This window comes from Poecile atricapillus, chromosome 1 (assembly GCF_030490865.1).
Source record: "Poecile atricapillus isolate bPoeAtr1 chromosome 1, bPoeAtr1.hap1, whole genome shotgun sequence".
NCBI classification, from domain to species: domain Eukaryota; kingdom Metazoa; phylum Chordata; class Aves; order Passeriformes; family Paridae; genus Poecile; species Poecile atricapillus.
The window spans coordinates 111,034,807-111,056,450 of NC_081249.1; the positions used below are offsets into that span (position 1 = coordinate 111,034,807).

The window sequence follows — 21,644 nt, forward strand, 5'->3', positions numbered from 1 at the left end:
CGCCAGGTTTTACAGCAGATATTAAATACACACTCCCAACTGTGACTCCTGGCCTTAGCTAATCAAAATAAAACTCTCCCAACAAAAAGACTGACTTACAGTGGGGTAGAAACACAGTCAACTCAGAAAATAATTATGCTTCCCAATTCATCCCAGAAATGTAGGCAAATATTTAAAATTTGCTGTAAAATAAGGCTCATGCTTATTTTACAGGGTAAACAGTGCTGGAAACAGGACTGTGAGGTTTACATTTTATACCTTCAACAACAGTGTCTGCATACATGCAGGGAACAAGGAAAGCTCAAACATCCAGACCCACAGCACAGCCATAATCAAAAAGACTCGCTCTTTATTTTAAACATAAAAAGAAACATTGTACACAGCATTGTTAGAACTATTCAGTACCTGCATTCCAGAATTGTGCCCAAAACTTTATTTTATAACTTTGAAATTAAAACAAAAGAAAGAAAATATCTTGCCCTTCTGCTGTATGATGTTCAAGGTTGCCCTGGATCGAAATTCCAAGTGCCTGGAGGAATTTACCAGCTTAACCAGGAGACGTGGCAATGCAAACAGAGGAAGATCAATGTGAGCCCTTAGGATACTTTGACAATACCACAGGTTGCAGCAGGGAGGATATGGATGCTTGTACTGCACCACAGGCAGCTTACTCTTCTGATACTCTGCAGGTTTAATACACAACCAGATGCACACACACCTTCACTCACACAAACCCTGGTCACACACAAAATAATAATAATAATAATAACAATAATAAAAACATGAAAAGTGACCTAGATTTTTTTTTTTCCCATAGAGAGAAGACTCACACTCTGTTTTTAAAAAAGGGGATAATACAAAATTGGCACAAGTAGAAGGAAACCTGGGGGCTAGGTGTAGCCCATCAGCTTCTAGCCTTCCAACTACAGCAAACACAGGGTGGAATGGGGTGCAGCATTGCCTTCCAAGGGGCTGTCAGCAGTACAAGCTAGTGGCAAACTTCCTTCACTTGGAGTGACAAAGATGGTTTGTTAAGGGCCGTGAAGGAAGGTCAGCATTAGATAAGGACACGGGGACCTTACACTAGAGAAGAAGGGAGCCCTGACCAAAATAACCCTGAGTTTTTTTCCAGCAGGGAGGAAGTGTGCTATATTGTGTGTTTGGGAGGAGCTGGCGGTTCCCTGCTCATCCATTCCCTAATTATTGCATTACAGTCATGATTCTCTCTCCCTAAAACTTAACCAAGGGCATAGATAGACAAGGAGTCAGTCTGCCAGGACAAAAAGTGACTGATGCTGTGCTTAGAACTTCACCACCACTTCCACCCCTCCCAAGATGCCCCAATGCCACCAGCCTTCTGAGAAGAAAGCAGATGTTACTACAGGAAAGAAGCTGCTAGATCAGCCAGCATCCCAAACATCAGAATGGTGTTTTATAACATCCCAGGAAAAAGCAAGATTTCACTACAGCAGAGACAGGAGAGGAAGAAAAATTCTTGCTGTCAAAGTAGTTATCTGAGTGAATCCTTTCCTGAACTCCCTTTGGAAAACACTGCTACAGATTTCTGGGCTTTCACAGTAGAAGCTAGAAACTGCTTCTGCCCTGTTCTTTAGGAAAGGCAATTAAGTCTGCCTGCGACAGAGGCCTTTTCAGAGCTCTTCCAGAAAGAAAAACATCTTTATGTCAGAAAGAAACCTTGTTACGTATCTTCAGGCCAAAGTCTTTCAGAGGTTCATAGGTCTGGGGGTCCCAGTTTTGGAATACTACATGAAATGTCTTAAAGAGTCAAATAACAATTTGCAAGCCCCAACTCTGCAAATTAATCCCATTTTGAAGATGCTTCATATTAATCTTTCAAAAACCCGTGGATACCTCTATGCATACAGGTGTGACTGCATGGATGTTCACACACACAGCTGCCTTCTGGAAAACCCCTTCACATCAGCCTCAGGACAAAGGGCACAATGCAAGACAGAAAAAAAAAAACAACTCCACACTAAGAAAACTTGCCACAAAAAAAATCTTCATAGCCCAGATACCAGACCTGCAGCTCCCCTGGAATATGCAGTGGGATGAGCTATTAGAGAAGCAGATTGTCTAGGACATAACTAATCAGGCAACAGCACACCACAGCCACTACCTTCCATGGATGATGTTCTTTACCATCCTTCATCTTAAAAACCATGGTAAGGATTGAGCCCTGGCCTCAAGTCTGCATTTCTCACCTTTCTTGACGCAAGCCAAACCACGGCTGCGACATCAGACTGTGGTGAAGTCCTACTTCCTCGCTTGTTTGTACACAGTATCCTTATTCTGACCTTTATTGCTTAGAACACCAGCTGTGCTGGGAAGACAGAACTGATAAAGATGCTGCTCCCTCTCAGGAGCCAGGTCAGTATATTTGGAAGACCAAAGCAGGACTTCTGTACTATAGCACCGAGGAATAGGTCTCAAGCCCATGGGGAAAGCCCTGCTGCAGGCCCATGCTCAAGACCAGGGCTGTTGGAACCTGAAGGATTCTTGCTGCCCTCTTGGGCTTGCTCTTATTCCTACCCTGAGCTGCACTGCAGCTACTGCAGATCTCAGACTCTGCTCACAGGTTAAGGGTCACCAGTGAGTGACTGGCAGAAGCAGCACTGAATTCTGGTCTGTGCATTTGGTAATACATAGTTTACAAGTCTCTAAACATGATCAGTTGGCCAACTGCAGATGAAGATCCATCTCTTATTACTTTTTGTAAGTCACACCATCACCCGGGGAGCAAGGTCTCCAACCTCCTGGCTGAGGCCAGCAGAAGGCTGAGCCTTGTCCCTAGGTACCACGTGCCCCCCTGCCACAAGCAGAACAGGGTCTCAGGCACGATGTGAGCAGCTGTAGTGGGGAGAAGAGAAGGTGGAAGGGAGGGGGAGAAGGTGGCCATAGGCAGACATCCATCAAATGCTTGTCTGAGGATTGACTCTTCAGGGTTGCCAAGTTAGTCCCTACTCACCACAGCTAAGAGCTTTGAGCACTGAAAATAAAAGGTTTAAAGAAAGTGCTTCAAAGACCTACAGCAGGCAAGTTACATGTCAGGATTAACTGCAATCTCTTGGAAAGCCAGGGAAGAGAAGGCATGCTGACAACCATAAAACAATCCTTTGCTGGAACAGCCTCATGATGGTTCCAGCACAGGAACCTTCCCTGGCCTTCAACCCAACAGAGAAGTCTCTGAGATACCAAGGTGGAAAGAGAAAGGGAACAGGATGGTGTGACGGGGATAGAGGGGAAAGGTAGATTGGTTAATACAGTGAAAGTCTAACACTTTTACCAGCCTCTTTCCCATTCATCATCCTGCCCACCTTGCTTTCATACAGGGACATCTTTCCAAAACCACGAGGGGGAAATAAAACCAATGAACAAACAAACAAAACAGTAATGAATTTTGTCACAGGGCCCTGCTGAAAGAAGGCTCAACAGTTTGCACATTAGAAGGACATGATCCCTATGCAGAAAGTGCTGCTGGAAAAGGAGAACTCCCAAGTTGCTAAATATGGCCTGATTGTTCTCGGGACACGACGTGTAACAAGGAGAAGCTTGAGGTCCAGGCTGAAATCAGAGAGCAAATGCACTGTCTTGTCTGGGCCTGTGAGCAAGTGTCTCAACACAATCCAAGAGCCCTGTGAGTCTCTCCCGAAATGCAAGTGTGTCCAGCTCCCGCGCTCAGTCCATCTCCATTGACATTAGCCGGCGACGCTCTCGTCTCGTTTCCTGCACTTCCTTCTTGCAGCACCAACGGGAGCTGCAGTAGCCAATAAGGCAGGATAGGAGTCCAATGACAGTGGCCAGACCGATGCCAATCAACAGGGGGTACTTGAAAGCATCCAGAACTGAAAAAAGAAGGCACAGTTGTTAGATATCACTGAGAAATTCAGACATCCCCTTTATTTCTTCTTGACTGAAGAAGGAGAGAATACCACATTATTCAGTCAGGGACAGATTAATTATTTCAGAAAGAAATTACACTAATTTTCCTACTTGATTTCCATCTTCCCAGGTTTGAAAAATTGGTCTTTTACTGGTCTCTCTTTCCTCTTCACCCTAATTCTTTCTCCATCATTTCAAACCCTTGGAGAGGCTGGAAACTCCCAGAAGAACCTTGGAGTGAGTAGCAAAGTAGAGTTTATTCCAAGAGTCATCCTATCACACATTTCTCCAAACAAAAGCATTGGACTGTTTTCCCATCAGAGGCAGAGTGTGGCTGCATTCTTTGTAATACATTTCCAAAAACCAAGGAGTAGACTCCTTTATGCTTTGAATTATTAGAATTACTATATATTTACCCTGTCTAATCAACCTTCAAAGCTGGTGCCTAAACAAAGAAATTGATTTTGAAGTACCTTCTGCTCAGTTAAAAGGCAGTAAGAACTGAAAAGGGTTCAGAAAGTACAGTTATAATAGTTATCAGCACAGTGGTGAGAACAAAAGCTTCTTGTTCATTTCAAGTTCATGGAACTTCCAAAAATGACCTCTCCTGGAAAGATCAAGAAAGCAACTAGTTCAAAACCCCTCCTGTATTCATTTTCCTCCTTAGCTATGTGCTGAATGCAGTATCTAGTGTGCACCTTCCTGCTCATGAAGTCTAGCAACACTTGCAACTCTGGGTGGAAAGCAGACAAGGTATAAAGTGCAGGGAGCAATCTGTCTTGTCATTAGAGAGGGAGGAAGGAGTCAGAGCTCTGATTTTTCTCCTCTCAGCTTTGACACTAACCACAATGTGACTAACTCATGTGCCTGATCTGCAAACCAAGGCTTCCTCCAGCCCGCAGCAGAAGGGTTAACACTTGGAGAGAATACTGTGCCCTTGACTGAAAGATGCCTCAGCTACACAAAACATCACCAAGAGGTGATCAGGAAAGAAAAGGCTCCAGTCTTATATCTATCAACTGTTCAGGCAGAACAGATTCTTCTACTCCGAAGAATCCTGAATCAGAAATTGCTAACCATAAAAAAAGATGACAAAATCTAATGAGATCACCAGAGGCACCTTTAAAAGTAGTTACGGGGAATGTTTGCCACAAAAAGACATAATAAGGTGTTAAAAACTAAATTGAGAACACATGTTTCAGTCTCTTACCATCCATTTTCACAGACAGGAAGATGGGTTTGGCTTTGATGTCAGGCTCCCGCTGCCACACGCCCGTGGCAGAGCGCACCCACGGGGTCACTACGCAGTAGTGGTTCCCAAAGTCATGGTCCTCGCAGCTGTGCACGCGGAGCCGGAATTCCAGAGGGCTGATCCTCTCCAGGCTGAGATCACTGCTCCCATTCCTCCTGCTCTGTGTCACAATCCCTCTCCGGTCCAGCGAGGCCAGCAAGACGGGCTCTCTGTCCAGCGCAAAGGAGCGCACAGCAAACCAGGAGACATCGAAGGACATATCATCTGTGTTTGTGGACAAAGAAGAATTCAGTTGGTGAGTCCTGAAAAGTATTCCTAGTGCCATTTCTCAGCAGAAAGGTTAATCTGTAAGCAGCACAGCCAGCACTGGGCTGACAGCAGAGGCAAGAAAAAAAAGAGAAAACAGGAAGAAAAAGAGAGAGTTCCCTGAACAAGTCCTTTCAAGGAAGAAATTTTTCAAGGAAGATTCCAGCAGTGAACTGCAATGAAATGCACTGACAGGAAGAATGGAGTTGTACAGAAAGGGTGACTTACCACAGGGATGACACAGAAGTGATTTCTTGCTTTTCTGCCTGCGATTCTGAAATTTGTATTTAACTCTAAGTTTTTACCAAGCAGGCCTAGTATCATAAGAAGTGCTACAGTTATGTTGCACCCATAGTGAAAGAAGGTGGGAGTGCCAGATATTTGCTAGCAGAAAGTGATTTGCAGTCACTGTCTTCATCAGGGCCTACATAGCCACAAGATCAGAAGGCTCTATCCTGAAGGCCCCTTCCTTACATTTAGAGTTCGCCTAAACAAACACAAACCCTGTGCAGTGCACAAAAAATTACCTGCAACAGTACAAAGCATTCAGGAGCAAAGCCTGACCATGCTGCTTTTATACACTTTTCCCAGAGTTGTGGGTTACTGTGACACATCAGACATGATGCCTTGTACAAGTTTCACCACCCAAAGACACAGTCTATAATATGGATTTGCAGGAACTTACACTTTTAACACAGCTGACAGGTAGTCAGAGTCCACTAGCACATCTAGCTCGCTGTGTGTTCATGCAAGGTCCTATTGATCTCATTAGCAGGTCTCTGTCTTAAGCCTATTAGGTAGATGTAGCTCAGCATCTACTTTAAAAATCACCGCTATTCTTTGCTATCATGAGCCCAGCAACACCTGTCAGAGTCTGAAACCTGGCATGACCTGCAGCCCAGACAGGAAAACCTGCTCCCTTGTTTCCTCACAGGTCTTCTTTCCTGGCACACGAGCAAACCGATGGGCCCAAACTGGAAACAGAAGTTACTATTTCTGTCCTGAGTTTGGAGTACTGGTACAGTGTGTGCACACCTAAGGCAGTCCCACGGATTCTTGGCAATGTATCAAACCTCCATTTTCTTGTATTGAGAGCTCTGAAAAATAAAGTACTAGCAATCTGAAATTTAAAACTGATCTTTTGTCTAACTGAGTTTGCTTTTCTCTTAAACTTTCACATTTGACCTCCAGGCTAATGGAATAACTGAAGCCCTAAGCCTATTGTTGTACTGAAATTGTTTACAGATCTAAGTGAAGATAATTTTTAAGTCTCTATCAGTCAAGCTAGCTCTTGGGCAAAGAAGGGCACCTCCATATTTTAAAATAAAGGGAAGTAAAGGGATAGCCTCAAGTCTTTTACTTGAAGTATATTATCAGCTGGCCACGTGGGACATTCGTCCTTACTACAGAAAAAAACTCAAACAAACCAGTGTTTGGAGTATAGTTAACTCCTTCCTAAGGTGCACTGTTTTTACACACATGTACAAAAACAAAACAAAAATATGAGAAAGCACATATTACTAGCAGAGACAGTGTCTGACCACACTGCTTTGGGACACAGGCCAGTTTCCTGCCCTGCCTGCCACAGCCTGGTGTTCTGGGCAATGCACAGAACCTCGGGAGAGCACCTGGCCTGCTCTGCAGCCCTACAGCAGAAGCAAGTGCCCCAATCCTACATGGGGTTCAGCACAGGTCACATGGACCAGCAGCCCTCAGAGGAATCCCTCTTGCCTCCCATCCTACAAATACTCCTATGAGATACTTGGCAGAGCACTCGGACCACTTCCCTTGAAACCAAAGTTAATAAAAATTACCATAAACACATGTTCAGTCAAAGAGAGCAAACTTTGACCTCTGCTTTGAGCACTTATCCAAGTGTCTATGGGAAACAGGGCCTCTGCTGGAGAGAGCTCTGTTTATAGAAACCACTCTTCATCCCTGCTGTCAGTTTATGCCAAATACGGTAACAGCACTGGGAATGACCAATTCCTTCCAAAGATCCAAGACTGACGCTTGCTCTTGTGTTTCCAGGTGCTGTAGGAGCATTATGGACACCTTTCAGGCTAAGTCAAATTATACTTAAACACACCACTGACCTTGCTGGAAAGGGTTTAAGCAATAAATTTAGATATTAAAAGATAATAATCTAGTCTTCAGATCCTCAGGCAGCTTTGAAGAATTCTTTCTTTTGAATCCCAGATAATTTGAGGTTCCCTTCACATGGGTACAGGCACTTGCTGTCATTTTGAAATATTTGAATCTATCTTCTGTAATTACAACATGGGACAACAGTATTATGCCAACATATTTTATTAGCCAGTATACAGTCTGCAATTAGTGACTCACCACAGACAGTCAGAGGGAGGATTTGGCTCCGAGTACTCTGTCACTATCCTCCTTGAAATAGCTTAATACAGCAAAGTCATCTGATTAATTTCTATGTATCTCTGGGTTTCATGCAATAAAAACACAGGCAAATTTAGCAAACACAGGACATAAATCAGGTTCTCTCTAAATACCAAAGATGAACATGCCTAGCAGCTTCCAAGTGCTAATAAATATGTAGATTCACTGGCATAAACCAGGTCACACACTTGGCATCTGTACCATTCCACACACCTTGCATCAATGTTGACGAAGTCACGCTCAATTTTTGACCCAAATCTACAAAAACTCCACTTCAAAAACCACACTCATACTCAACAAAGGTTTCTTTTCCTGGTTCTTTCTGTGCCACGGTCAGTAGTGTGGGACACCTGGCCAAGGTGAAGCAGAATATCCCAGTGCTCACAAGAGCATCAAGGACCTCAGTGCCACCAGCATATGCAACCCTAAAGGAACCGAGAGCACTGGGAGCTGGACACTTCAGAGCTCTGTGAGCAGAGTTAACAGTGCTGCTGTGCTTCCTCCCCTCCTCAGCCAGCGAGGATCATCAACATGTAAAGCACATCTTTATGCACATTTTGATTTGACACACAGGGCTAAGCTGTCTGAGTCTTAGCTACTTCCCTGACCAATCACTCCTCAAAAGAGGGAATCCTATTTCTAGACCAGCTTCTTAGGAACCATACACTTCCACTGCTTAGAATGGAACTCTCTCAGCATCCTGTTACAGTGTTGAATCACAATTTTGAGACCCTTTTTGTTTACTACATTTAAATGAGGTTGAATAGGGCTTCCTAGAGAGCTGAGCAAACCACTTCAAGCCATATAAGGGGTAAACAAGCTGGTTTTGTTAAATTCTCTGGAGTGCCCACTGGGTCTGTCTGGAGCAGATAAAAAACCCCCACATCTCCTTTCAGACACAGTAAGTAATACTTTTAAATCCCTAAGCACACAGCCCAAGAATGGGTGATCTGGGAAGTCTAGAGAGATCATTTGTGAAAATGTGTATTCAACAGAAGTATCAGAAGCAGCTTTTATATCTTCAGGGCACAGAAGAACTACTATTCCCCACTGACACACACACATATTCCCCTCGTATCAATTCAAAACACCAACCACAGCTGCCAAGCCAAAGGAGCACTTCTTTAGATGGAGCAGTTGCTGCCATGTACTGGGCTTAGTAACACACACTCGATTTCAGCAGGGTCTCAAAGAAGCAGAGGAAATTAAAGCATGTAGCAGTCACACCAAAACCTTTTCTACCCTTTTGAAAATTTCCCACAGGGCGGATACACACACTGAAAGCATTGTGAGTTGCCTCTACCAGAAAAGGGTTCAAACCATAAGTGATGCCTCTAGAAAAAAAAAAAAAAAAAAAAAAAAGGATCAATCTAACAAATGGCACTGACAAAGCTAACTGGTCATTTAGCTTTTCTTCAGCTCCTTGGAAGTACTTTATTTTTTTTAATTGTGAATACAAAGAGGGAGGAGAGGTGACAGCTGACACCCATGTACTACAGGAGGCATACGTACTAATGCACACGCATGCCTGCAAAATTGAGTGTCTGTGTGCACAAGAACAGAGCTGGCTTGCATACCAAGTATGATTGAAGGATGTGCATTTAACAGGACATTTTATGAGGCATCCTGTTCCTCACTTTGCTCACAGGGGACCACAGACCACAGCCCTGCAGCAGGTCTGACACGAGAAGTACAGATGGCCTTGAAAGCCACCACGCCCCTCAGAAGGGAGTCAAATGCATTTGCTCTTCTTTCTCATCACATTCCCAAATGGAATGACCATGTCTGTAGTGCCGTCATCAGTTTTCTGCCAGAAGATGCTGATAACTCTTGCCCTGTTTCTCTAAGTGCCAGGTGTAGGCTTTCCCTAACAGTGTGCCTCATGTCCCCAGTGGGATGAGACAGCCCTGCTATTTTCACAGTCTAACATTTGGCACTAATTTAAAAAGCAAGTCCTCCATTCCAGTTGTGAATTAAACTGTGATACTGACACAGCATAAAGACAGATCAGAGATGGTATACAGAGGAATAAGGTTACCAGTGAGGGACTCCATCTGTTTGCCACCATACAAGCCCTTCAGCCCTTCCTCTAACCTGCTCCATTAGGAGCCTCCAGCTCCCAAGGCCAAGAAAGCAGATGGATGAGGGAAGTCTGCACACCTTGCATAAATTCCAGCTGTGCCCTGCAGCTCTTTTGCCAGTCTCATCCAGAGGACCAACAAGGACTGTGTTTCATCACACAGCATGACTGGTTAGGCCCCAAGTCCTGCTCATCCTGCAATTGCAGGCTCAGAGCATAGACTGAATAGCCCCCTCAAAGCTTGCCACATTACCACATTTTACTCCACTCTAGGTTCACTTGTCTGTGCCTCATCTGCCCCATTACAGACTGAAAAATAAAGAAACTAAACAAACCACCAACATGAAAGAAACAAGATAAAAAAATACCACAGAGGTTTGCCATGTCCAAGATGACACTACCCAGCTATGGAACAGATTACAGTGCTGACATTTAAGACTCTGCTCTGGCTGCCCTTGACTGCTGGAAACAGCATCATCTCCAGCTCCAGGGATAATCTATCAATTCAACAGACACCCACAAACCCTTGTGAAGCTGCCCAGTTAAAACTTAACTGTGCTGATCAGCAGCTCCTCAAAAGACAACAGCTTTTTACTTCAACCCTTTTGATTATCCTTACACTGCCTGTGTTCCTCCCAGTCCAAAGGTACCAAATACACAAAAACCCATCCCAATCTCAACTTCAGTGAAGAGACAGGAGAGCCCCACTGTTACTAAGTGGCCTTTTCACAGCATGGATAAGGCTGGAAGGGACCACTGGAGGTCATATGGTCCAACCTCCTTGCTCAAGAGTTATCCTAGAGCACATGACATGGGATTCTGCCCAGAGGGCTTTTGAATCTCTCCAGAGAAAGAGCCTCCACATCATCTCTGGGCAACCTGTTCCAGTGTGTGGTCATCCTCACAGTAAAGTAGTTCTTCCTCACATTCAGGTGGAATTTGTGTTCCAGTTTTCAAGTTTTGAGTCAGGGATGCTGAGGCCTCTTTCACAAGGCAACATCAAGCTTCTTTAGGCTGTCGAACACCAGCAGAAACAGCAGCTGCTCCCTGTCAGCAATTATTGCTTTGGAAAGGGAGGCAGCTGCTCTGGGTACTGCCTTGCAACAATACCTGCAAGAGCCTGAGCACACCTCAATGTGGAAGAGGCTTCCTGTTGAGCAGCAGGCACAGGACAGGCTGAGGTGGATGCACAGGCACACATCACTGCTTGCTGTGTCCAATATCTCAGGCTATGACTCTTTTGACAGCAATAAAGTTTACTCAGCTCTTCCTCCCTACCAAGCATTTCAATAATACAATCTACAGACTTCTATCATTTTTTCACAGGCAGCACATGACTGTAATCTAGCAAATTGCTTCCCTGCCACGCACAGATTTAATGCAGAACAGACATCTTGTAATTTTAAAGTGATGGGCCTTTACTAAGCCTGGTACTTCATCTCATCAGCTACTACATCATAAATAATATTTTCTGCACAGCACCTCTTTTGTAGTGGTTCTTGTGTAGGCTTTTAGGTTTAGCATGAATCACAATAACTTTATATTTAGATATATTAACACATATTTTTATTTACATATATATTTGTAGATTTATTTTAAAGAGATGCTTATATTCATATACATAATGACTCAACTCACTCCAAACCCAAATTCTGGGTATAAGAGAGTTACGCTCACAGCATTTTGATGAAAAGCAGCTCAGACAATGCTTGGCAAGCAGCTAGGTTTTGAGCAATTCTTTGAACTTTTTAGCTCTCCATAAAAATTTGCTTTCGTGTCTGCTACCCTTCTCACAGGAACTAGGTACTGTATTTCTTTCTTCCACATAAAAAGGGATGCTCAACTCTGAAGTCCATGAACATTCATTTTGACATTTAGGCTACAACAGTCAACTATTATAATTTTTAGATTTACCTTAAGCCTTAAATTCACCCTGAAGTGAGAAGCTGACTGACCAGGTGTCTAAGATTTCTTTACAGATGACCATTTTCCTCTAAATGGCTTAGGCAATGGAACTCCATTCCATTTAAAGGACATAGGAATAGTTTTCATGGCCCATCTGATGGCTGTAGGTTGAGATTACCTGCAGTTGGGTCAGTTGGTGGGGACAGCAAAAGAGGATTTGAAGGTAAGAACATTTTTTCCCTCTCCCCTCAGGAGGTAAAATGGAAAAAACTCACTTTAAATTGAGCTGTGTAAAAGCAAGCACACTGTCCTGTTTTTATCTAGTTCTACAGAATTGTTCTCAACTCTCCAGCCTCACTCAAAGGACATAGGGTTGTCCTTCTGAAGGCAAATGAGTTGCAAGTGAAATAACTTTGCTGAAATACCTGGCTCAAGTGGCATTCCTTCCGTTGTGACGATACACAGCAAATCTGCCACCTCGCCCTGGTAAATCGTTGGGCTGTCAGAATGCACCGACACATTGAACACAGGACCTGGAAAAGAGTAACCACAATTATTCATGACAGGCTTTACTTCATGGTCCAACAGCCTTCTTGCACATTTTTGAAGTATTCTCTCCTGGTTTCTAGAGACAGAGCTCTGAAGTAGGGATAAGCAGCCACTTAAGTTTTTTGTAAAATAGTTTTCCTTTTTTAGCCATTTAATCCTGTACTAAAACTAAGTACCCAAACCATCAGACCTTTCACCCAGCACAGAGGCTGCTCCCCAAATCTGCCTTCTACTCTCCAGCACTAAAGGAGCTGATCTTCCACTGGTGACTCCTTTAAGAGCATGGGAGTTAAGATCTTCAGGCTAATCCAGAATGGATCTTTTTGTTGAGGCTGTCAATAGGAATTCAAGTTAAAGCAAAACAGTATCTTAACAACAGCAATGGTTCTACAGTGGAGCTGGAACAGACAATACAAGTAATGCATCTGATAATACTTTTCTGTGGGTTTTCCTTCAGGCTCTGCCACAGATAGCTTCTTCTGTAGATGTCTCAAAGCCCAAGGGTACAGTAACTCCTTCAGCTGCAAAGTGGTGATGATATCAATGAAAACCATTAGGCTGTTTTGAAACACTCAGATACCATGACAACACTGAGATGTTTTAAAAGACTTCTGACATGCGTAAGTTAAAAACCCAAAACTTCCCCAGATTTTGACAAAAGCTGCATCTCTTGTAAAAAAGTAACAAAATCACAACTCCTCAGATATGCCAGCATTGTTAATACTCTCTATTTCACAGGGCAGAAACTGAAGAATGTACCAAAATGCCTCTGTGATTTCTCCACTAATCAAGGTGAAGGAGACGAGTAGAAGGAAAGCTGATCCCAATGGTGACCTCCAGGATGCCTTTGGGGGAAAGAGCCAGGGAACCCAAGAAGAAACTTGGGACTTGGATTAAGAAGTAACCCTTTTTACACTCCCTAGACTCCCAGTATTACTTGGCTTACCTATTTCTGGCACAGCAGCAGCAACAATAAGCACAGAAGGGTGGCTTGGAGGGAGGAAAGAAAAGCTGTTTGTTTGCTCTCCTCCACTCTTACCTGCTAATCTTTTAGCACAAGAACCCTACATTTCAAATCCAGTGAAGATCAGTGGTAAACAATGCTTTTAATGAAGAATACTTCAGGAAATCATCCAAAACAACCCATTTGTGCCTTGCCCTGTCAACAGCTATCAGCTACACTGATAGCTCACCACATGGCATACACTCACTCCATAATTCCCAAACTGAGGTTCTGGAAAGAAACTTGGATGTATTATGAAGCTAGGGCTTTAATTTTTGGTGCTGCTTTTCTAGACTACAAGGGCCTGGCTTGTTTTGGTCAACAGATAATACACAGCATGATAAGAAACTATCTCCAACTACAATGCAATAATTACTTCTCTAGCTTTCAAAATCCCCTCTCCTCCAATTTCCACCAGTCCTCTGCCCCAGAAGCAGCTGTACTTTTGTACACAAGGGTAGTATGCAGACATATAATCTAAGAGTCTGACACTCATTTTGACACTAGAAGGTCTTTCTTAAAATTAACACTGCAAATTGCCCCCCCAAACAAGGATAAAAGGGTCGCAGAGATGAAATATATAGATTATACATGCATTATCCACCAAAATGTTTATGCTAGAACATATTTAAGGAAACAACAGAATACTGAGATCAGCTGCTCAGGTAGTGACTTCACAAGCAGGCTGCAGCCCTAACTTAAGATCAGCATGATGGGATCCTTTTCCTAGGAGATGAACAGAGATTAATCTGAATGCTACCTCAGCATCTATCTAAACTGGTTTTGTGTGAATTCAATTTGTTTCCTGACATTCACACATACAAACCAAACTATATTCCTTGCAGCCTATTTGATTATTTGTCCTCAGACAAATCAAGACATTTTCCATCCTTTCATTTGGAGTTGGGCAGAGAGAAGTTCAAGGTCCTAGGGGATTAAAGGCAGCATGGACCAGGGCACTCCAGCCAACTATAAGTAGAAAAGTCTCAAGCTGTGTGTGAACTGTCAAAGAAAAGAAACAAAGAGACTGTCAAAATCTGCTAGGAACATCCCTGCATTCCCAGCACAGTCCCTCTGCTGCACTGATCAAAGGCAGAACAGTCCCATAATAATCCTGATACTGTCCATAGCTCAGTCTCTCCTAAATCTATCCTGCAGCAAGTGGGGTGACATCACATCAGGAATACGGGACATGCTCTACTCCAGCAGACAGGCTGGGTGCTGGGAGGGACTGAGCAAGAGATGAACTGCATGATTCCAACTCTGTCAGGCAAAGGACCTTACCCCTGCCCTGGAAGGTTAAACAAGGAAAGACAGAGGGCACATGGGATTTTTCAGGCCTTATTCTAGGCTGGAAGTCCAGGTACCTCCTGCATGGAACAGACACTGCCTTCAAACGCTGGCAAACCAACAAACCACTAATGTGGAGCAGAGTCAGAGCATTCCTGGACACTGGATGTCACAAGGGTAAAAGCTGAGCTTGGTTGGTCACTCAATCCAAGGCCATGGATCATGGAAATGCAGCACTCCCAACACACTCCTCAGTTTGGGTCACCAAGCACTTCTTCACCGAGCCTCCCCCATGAAGAGCCAAAACTTCCTAGGCAGGAAGGCTCCAAGGCATCAGCTGCATTGGCATTTCAGGATCATGCTTCCCCTTGGTAAGGCACAAACAGTTCCTTCCCTTTAGTTATTTCCCTAGCAGGTAACATCTCTTGAAAATTACTATCTCAACCTCCAGGGAGAAATCACTGTCCTGTGCTAGAACTGGATATCAATAAAGAGTCAAGAGATGTGTTGGGGGTTGTGCTCCTCCCTCTTAAGCTGAAGAGAGAAAAGAACATTTAATTATTTATTTTAAACCTAAGCAAGATTAATGACTGTGAAAGTTCCTCAGTTCAGTCTCGAAAACTATGTGGCTGCAGCTTCCTAGGGTTATATGTCTTCTTTGGGTGCATCTCAGGCCTCCTGCCCACATGACCCATGCCCTGAGTCTCAGGCTGTCCTCAGGCATGAAAGGACAAAGTAAAGCACCTTCAGAGATTTATTCCCTCCCTTAAGAAATCTGAAAAGACAGGAGGCTGAGTGCCCCATTCCCCCACCCAGTGTTCAAGAGGCCCTGGATCTGGACCACACCAAGCAAGGCTCAGAACACAAAACCCAAATACTTTTCTCAAGTTTTTGCCCTCCAAGACAAAGCAAACAAAAAAAACCACACAGAAAAGAGGCTGAACATAACTCAAAGCCAAGGTTACAGACACAGGCATGTGGTAAAACAGGCAAGTCCCAGCAGACACTGATGACACTGGCCCAGGGTCCCAGCACCGTCACGCTCAAGCACTTAGAGTGTCACTGGAAGGGTTGGGGAGGTGACAGGAACTCTCTCCTTCAGTGAGATATGAGTTAGTGCTATACCAACACCAAGAAAAACAGAACTCTGCAGATAACAGACGATGTGGCTTTGGCCATCTTGCCACCTGCATTTAACAGTTTGAAGTACTGTTATTGGCACCTACTGGTCACTCAGGAGAACAAACAAACCAATTTAGTTTCAATTGCAGGGCTGACAGATCAAGCATGACCTGTAAAACTCATCAAGAACAAAGAAAAGTTAAATGCTTAAAAGCTGTTCATGAGCTTGAAAGCTGAGAAATAACTAGATTTTAATAACTTCAGATTTGAAGATAAGTGTCATTCCCTCAGATAATTTGGAAGCTAAAGAGCACAGATTTACAAAACAAAGCAGCATTCACAATTCTAGGAGTAAGTATCACAAACTGCCATATTCTGCTGAGATCTTTGATTTAAAATAAGCCAAAATATCTGTTCCTCACTGTAAGTAAGGTCTTATGTAAACTTAGATAAAACCCCCAAATAAGTTTTCTTCTTTATTCAAGTAATAACCATTTTATATTAAAAAGCATCTGCAGTCAGAATAGTGAGAATTCTCAGAGCACTTCTTGACTCTTGAACACTTGAAAAACACCATACAACTTTAAACAGAAAGTGAAGAAAATGAGGTTAGAAGTTTACTAGTACAAATCCAGAAGTGCTTAAAGAGAAACTAGCTTCCAGAATCAGGATTTGTTCAGTGTACTTTTCTCTGAATGTTCCTTTTTATGTTAGATCTCAGTGCTCAAACTGTTGATTTCATGTTACCAGGAACATATCTCCAGGAGCCAGATCCTATAGTGATACAGTTTTCAGCTAAAAAGTGCTATGCTAATACTTCTACATATAAAAAGGAAAGGAAAAAGTGTTTTTAAGTTGAACCAAGATTTGTTTATTACTTTGTCCTCAATCAGATTCACACTGAAGGGGCTGCACGGTGGGAAAGAGCTGTTCAAGTTGATCGAGTTAATCTGCTCAACTTAAGAATTTACAAATTGAAGACAAATTCTGAGCCCTCTTTATGTGATGTCACCCCATTTTCTACCCACTTTCCTTCCCTGTTCAGTAATCCAAACACTTTAAATCTGCAAGAAAAATGGGAAAAGGAAAGAGAGTAAAACCAAGAGCCAGTTAAAATCCAGTTCTGTAAAAGAAGAGGTCCTAATCATCTAGGGTCCTAGGTGATGTTTTGTTTTCTTTGATTATCATTTTTCCCTGTACTTCTCTGCAGAAATAAAGTATAGTCTCCCCACAGACAGGAGCTACTTTTATTTTCCAGCCAAGCAGAGAAGAGAAAGGTCAAGTAATCTGATGACAACAGAGACCCAGGGCAGACTGTTCCCTCCAAGAAGTCCATGCCCAGTCCATTACTGACCAGGGGGGCTGGAATTCCTGCATGCAGCTTCCCTGCTTCCAATCAGACAGCACCACAGACCACAATGGGAAAAACAACTGATGCAACCCACGAGTTCTGCATCGTCCAAAATATTACTCATCTCTGCCCTGGCACCAAATCATTCACTCTTCAGCTGAGAATTCCATGACCTGCTTTTCTCCAGGTAATGAGTTTCTTCACCTTCACTTTTCCAGACCCCTGCCCTTTCCCAGCTTCTTCATGAAGCTGTTCCCTAACAAGCTTTACCCCAAGCCTCATAATGGCTGTTACTGGAAGAAACCCTCAGTAGTTAAGTCTGTGGTTTCTACTTCCAGCTACAAATTAATGCGCACAGGCACAAAGGCACACAATGACAAAGCACGTTCCTGCCCATTAACAGTGGCTGGAAAATACCAGCATTTCTTGCCAAAGACTTTCTGCTGCACTGCTTTTCATTCATTTCCGTGATTAAGCGTTCTTTCCTTTAAGAAACTTTCTATTCGCCCTTCTTGAAACTGAGTATCTCTTGGGGTCATTGGAGGGCATCATTTCATTTTAATTGCAAGTTCAACATCAATACTCAGCTCATATTTCAGCAGCTCTTGGTTTATCTCAGCTTCTTCCAAAGTGAATGATAATACATTGCTGTGCAATGAGCTCACATGCAGATGTAATCCAGAGTTGAAGATTTCATTGAGATATTTCCCTTACAAGTTCTCTTTTATTTTTCCCTCTCCGGAACTTTCTACCCTCTGCTGAGTGGCACAGAGCAGAAACAGCTCAGAGCACAGCCAAGCTCCAAATGGTTCCTTTTCATAACACACTCATCAACATGAGATTAAAAGCTTCCTTCTCCCTGCTTCCATCAAGAGAAAGGAAAGTAAGTCAGTTCTGTGGAAATCCCTGAGAGTGTGTAGCAGGCAAAGACATTCTAAACACTAACCTGGGTTGCCCTGTTCATGGTGAAAGGGTCTGAAAATTAAAGGACAAATGCCAAAACAGAGTTTATGATGCTGGCTTCATACACTGGCATGAGAAGAACAGCAAGGGACAGATGACAGGTGTGTTCCAGGCTGAAAGAAAGGCTCTGTACACATGCATCAACCAATAGCTCGGGAGGAGAGAGGATGCACTGGAGTAGAAACAGTGCAATGAAATTAAGAGAACATTTCAAGACAGGCACTGGCAGCTGCTCTTGTTCCTCACATCACTGAGCAACCTTTTAAAAAAGACATGGCAGAACCTCTCTGTCCTACACTGTGAAGACAAACAAAAAAGCACTGAGGAATATTAAATTCTTCATATGGGACAGCTTCCCCTGCCCTCCAGATAAGCTTATTTTGCTTACAGCAGCTGAAGGAAAGGCATTCGTTCCAAGAAACTGGTCTAGTGATCCATGTTATTCATGAGGTCATACCAGAAGATTCACAAGATCCTCTCTGGTCTTAAAATATATCCAGCAAAGAACAATCTGCCATTGACCGAATATTTGAAAACTAATGGCCTAGAAGGCTCCTCCTCACCACACTCCCGTACCCTTGCTTCCAGTTCTTATGGTCTGGTGGATAAAATTTGTTTTTTAGTTCTGGGTGTTTCAAACAAACCTTTATATTAACATTTCAGATCATTAACCAAACGGAATAAATACGTCCCTTTGCAACAGCAAGGGGAGAAAGAAGAGAGGAGAACTCTGCTTGCAGCCAGCAAGTTCTGCCTTGGATGGAAAGAATCTGAGTAAGACATTTTCCACAGATGTTCATGGAAAAACATTTCAGAGCACTGCCACATTTCAAACCTATTGTGGCAGGAAACACTGAAGTTTCACGTGTGCAGTCCCCAGCTCATATATGAAAAGCTCACAGGCCCCTGCCACTCAGGGAGATCACATTGCACAATGTGTATGCATGCTTAAAAAGCCCCCTCTTTGAAACATCACTCAGCTCAGAGAGATCTGTGAGAGAGTCAAATCGGAGAGGAGGATTTCCAGTCCCAGCAAGCCTCACCATCCCCCATCAAAGGGGAATCAATAAAAACAACTGAGAAAGAAATTCCTCCTAGGACTAAAAGCTTCATGTAAAATCCTTTAAGGGCTTCCTTTTGCTGAAAATGCTGCTTCCTTATTGATCCCTTCCCCACTCCAACAGCCATGATGGAAGCTGAAAATGCTGCCCAAGCCCAAGACTTCAAAGTATGGAGGAGACTGGAATACATTCTATTTTTCAAAATTACACTGTATTATATTCCCTCCAGCAGTTATAGATAAGTTGTATTTCTGTTACACTTTGAAAAAATCAGTGCAATTGACCCCTTAACAGTTTTCCTATCCAGGACAAACATAAGATCATCATAAGATACCACACCCCACCCTCCCTACAACTCAGGATTCAGCACACTGGTGCTCCCCAGCTTTTTTTTTTTCCCCCCAGTTGCCTGGAAAGCTGCATGCCCCTCTTTTTTCCTCCACCTTTCCTGTTAGTATCTTCCCTCCAATTTTGGGGAAATTCTCCCTGCAAACATGGAAAGATATTTCACCATGCCCATTAGGGAAATTCTCCCTTTCACCAGGCCCATTAGGGAAATTGTGGCACCAACTGATTTTTTCTGAAGAACAAGTTTGACAGCTGCTTGTGCCACAGGATGCAAGAGAAGGGTGTGATATCTGAGCTCTGCTTTCATAGCAGCTCCACAACTTTACATTTACCTGTGACTCCCTGACTCAGTCTGCATCAAAGACAGGAGGCTTCAGCAAACAAAACCAAAGTAACACACCCACAGAACATCTTCTGTCTTGTATAATTAATTCCAGATGATTCCCCAAATAGTAATTCCACAGTTGGTTCATTCTAGCTGCGCTCATCGCATGTTCTCATCGTGCCCAGAGGTGAATATCCAGCAGGGATATCTGAGTAACAACTGAAGGACACAAAGTTCATCTATCAATTAAAGAAAATTGCAGGTATTTCAAGACAGATTTTGCTACGTGCCAAGATTATTTTGGGAAATAGCACTCCAGCAAATTGTGCCTGGGATCTCATTTCTTTCTTCATTCTTCTGTGAAGAATGAAAGGCTGACAGGGCTTCAGGACCACCCCTCCCCCTGCTCCAGCCCTGCTACTGGAATTCACACATTCCCAGGGCACTTCTACACGCTGCCTCCCTTTCTTCACTCCACGCTCCAGAAATCCTATCTGGGTGAAGGGGCTGGGAGGAGAGGCTGACAGCAAAATAAGTCAAGAGTACAACACGCACACTTCCCTCCCTCACATTGCTGGCAGGTTTCCCTCTGAACATTGGGTATCAAAGCATCCCAGCAATGGATGGGAGTTCCAAGTGACACAAGCAGTGTTGGGAGAGGCACCATCCACCACTTTTGTGCAGGAAGGCCTCCACATAAGAACTTGGAGGGGAAGGCTGGGCTTGGGGCTTATTTAATTTTTGCTGTTTTCTTTTATCACCCCCTTTGGAAATACTACTCTCCCGCTGTGTCTGACCCAGATATGAAGAGCAATAAGGCTAAAACTGCAGTCCACTAAACCATCTTGAGAAATTACCTAAAACTGAAAGAAGCTGAGTCAATGTCCTCTGTCTAGCCAGCTTAGATCAAAGCTGCACCTCAAAGCTTCCTACAAAGTGACATCCTCGTTGCCAGGCTGTCCTCCTATTATCTGCCCTTGTCCTTTCCCCAGTGTGCCATATAAGCAAGTTCAGATCTTAGGAACCACATCATCTAGAACAATTACCTTAGTTGTGGATGCAGCCATAAGTCAGGCTGCTCTTGCCTAGACACAGACACATCTCCTAAATATGCTACAGCCTGTTACTACCAGCAGAATATGAGCATGAAAGCCCCATCAGCTCAAAAACCCCACCAGCTTGGTTTATCAAATCATGAGAGGAGCCCTTTACTCACATGTGCACCAGTGTTATAAAAACAGCTCCCACTGCAGTTCCCAATAATATAATGTGACAGAAGTCAGGGTTAACATGCATCTCTGATGATCCAAATCAATTCTTTATGTCTCTCCCTCCCCCCAACATTGCATCAGGACCAGAATATTTCCACAGAAAAGTCTCAACAGGCAGGCTTTGTTACAGCTGAAGGTAAGGGTTTCAGCAAGCAATTGAGGAACAGGATGTCCTTCTGGGTACTGAAATTCATCCCAATTTGTGGAGCTTTGTAGTTCAGCCACGAGGGACCTCTAAGGTCTTGCAGTGGCAGGATACACTGACTGAGATGGGTGAAATGTTACCCTGACCTGACCATTTTCTGCAATTACATCAACAGCGAGGTGTGCTCAGGGAATTTAATGCTATGCTAATAGAGTCTGTTTTGGAACAGAAATCCAGTTTATATTAATGTTCTTCCAGAGCAGCCACTACTAACAATCTAGTGATACAGCTGGCAAATGCAGCAGCAGTTGCTCCATACTGAGAACCAGCTCTGAGCCTGCAGGACCATAAAAGCTGCATTAGT

At 43.5% G+C, this 21,644-nt stretch overlaps 1 protein-coding gene across 3 annotated transcripts in view; it reads right to left on the bottom strand.

The window, feature by feature from the left end:
* Nucleotides 1–329: 329 nt before the first annotated feature.
* The window catches only part of PTGFRN (prostaglandin F2 receptor inhibitor), a 66,349-nt gene continuing 45,034 nt past the window's right edge, over nt 330–21,644 (bottom strand). For all 3 annotated transcript variants that reach the window (XM_058860360.1, XM_058860352.1, XM_058860369.1), the window contains 3 exons: nt 12,278–12,385; nt 5,114–5,419; nt 330–3,866 (listed from right to left, as the gene is read on the bottom strand). In XM_058860360.1, the coding sequence (XP_058716343.1) occupies nt 3,700–3,866; nt 5,114–5,419; nt 12,278–12,385 (581 nt within the window). In that variant the 3' untranslated portion in view covers nt 330–3,699. The remainder of the gene's footprint in view (nt 3,867–5,113; nt 5,420–12,277; nt 12,386–21,644) is intronic.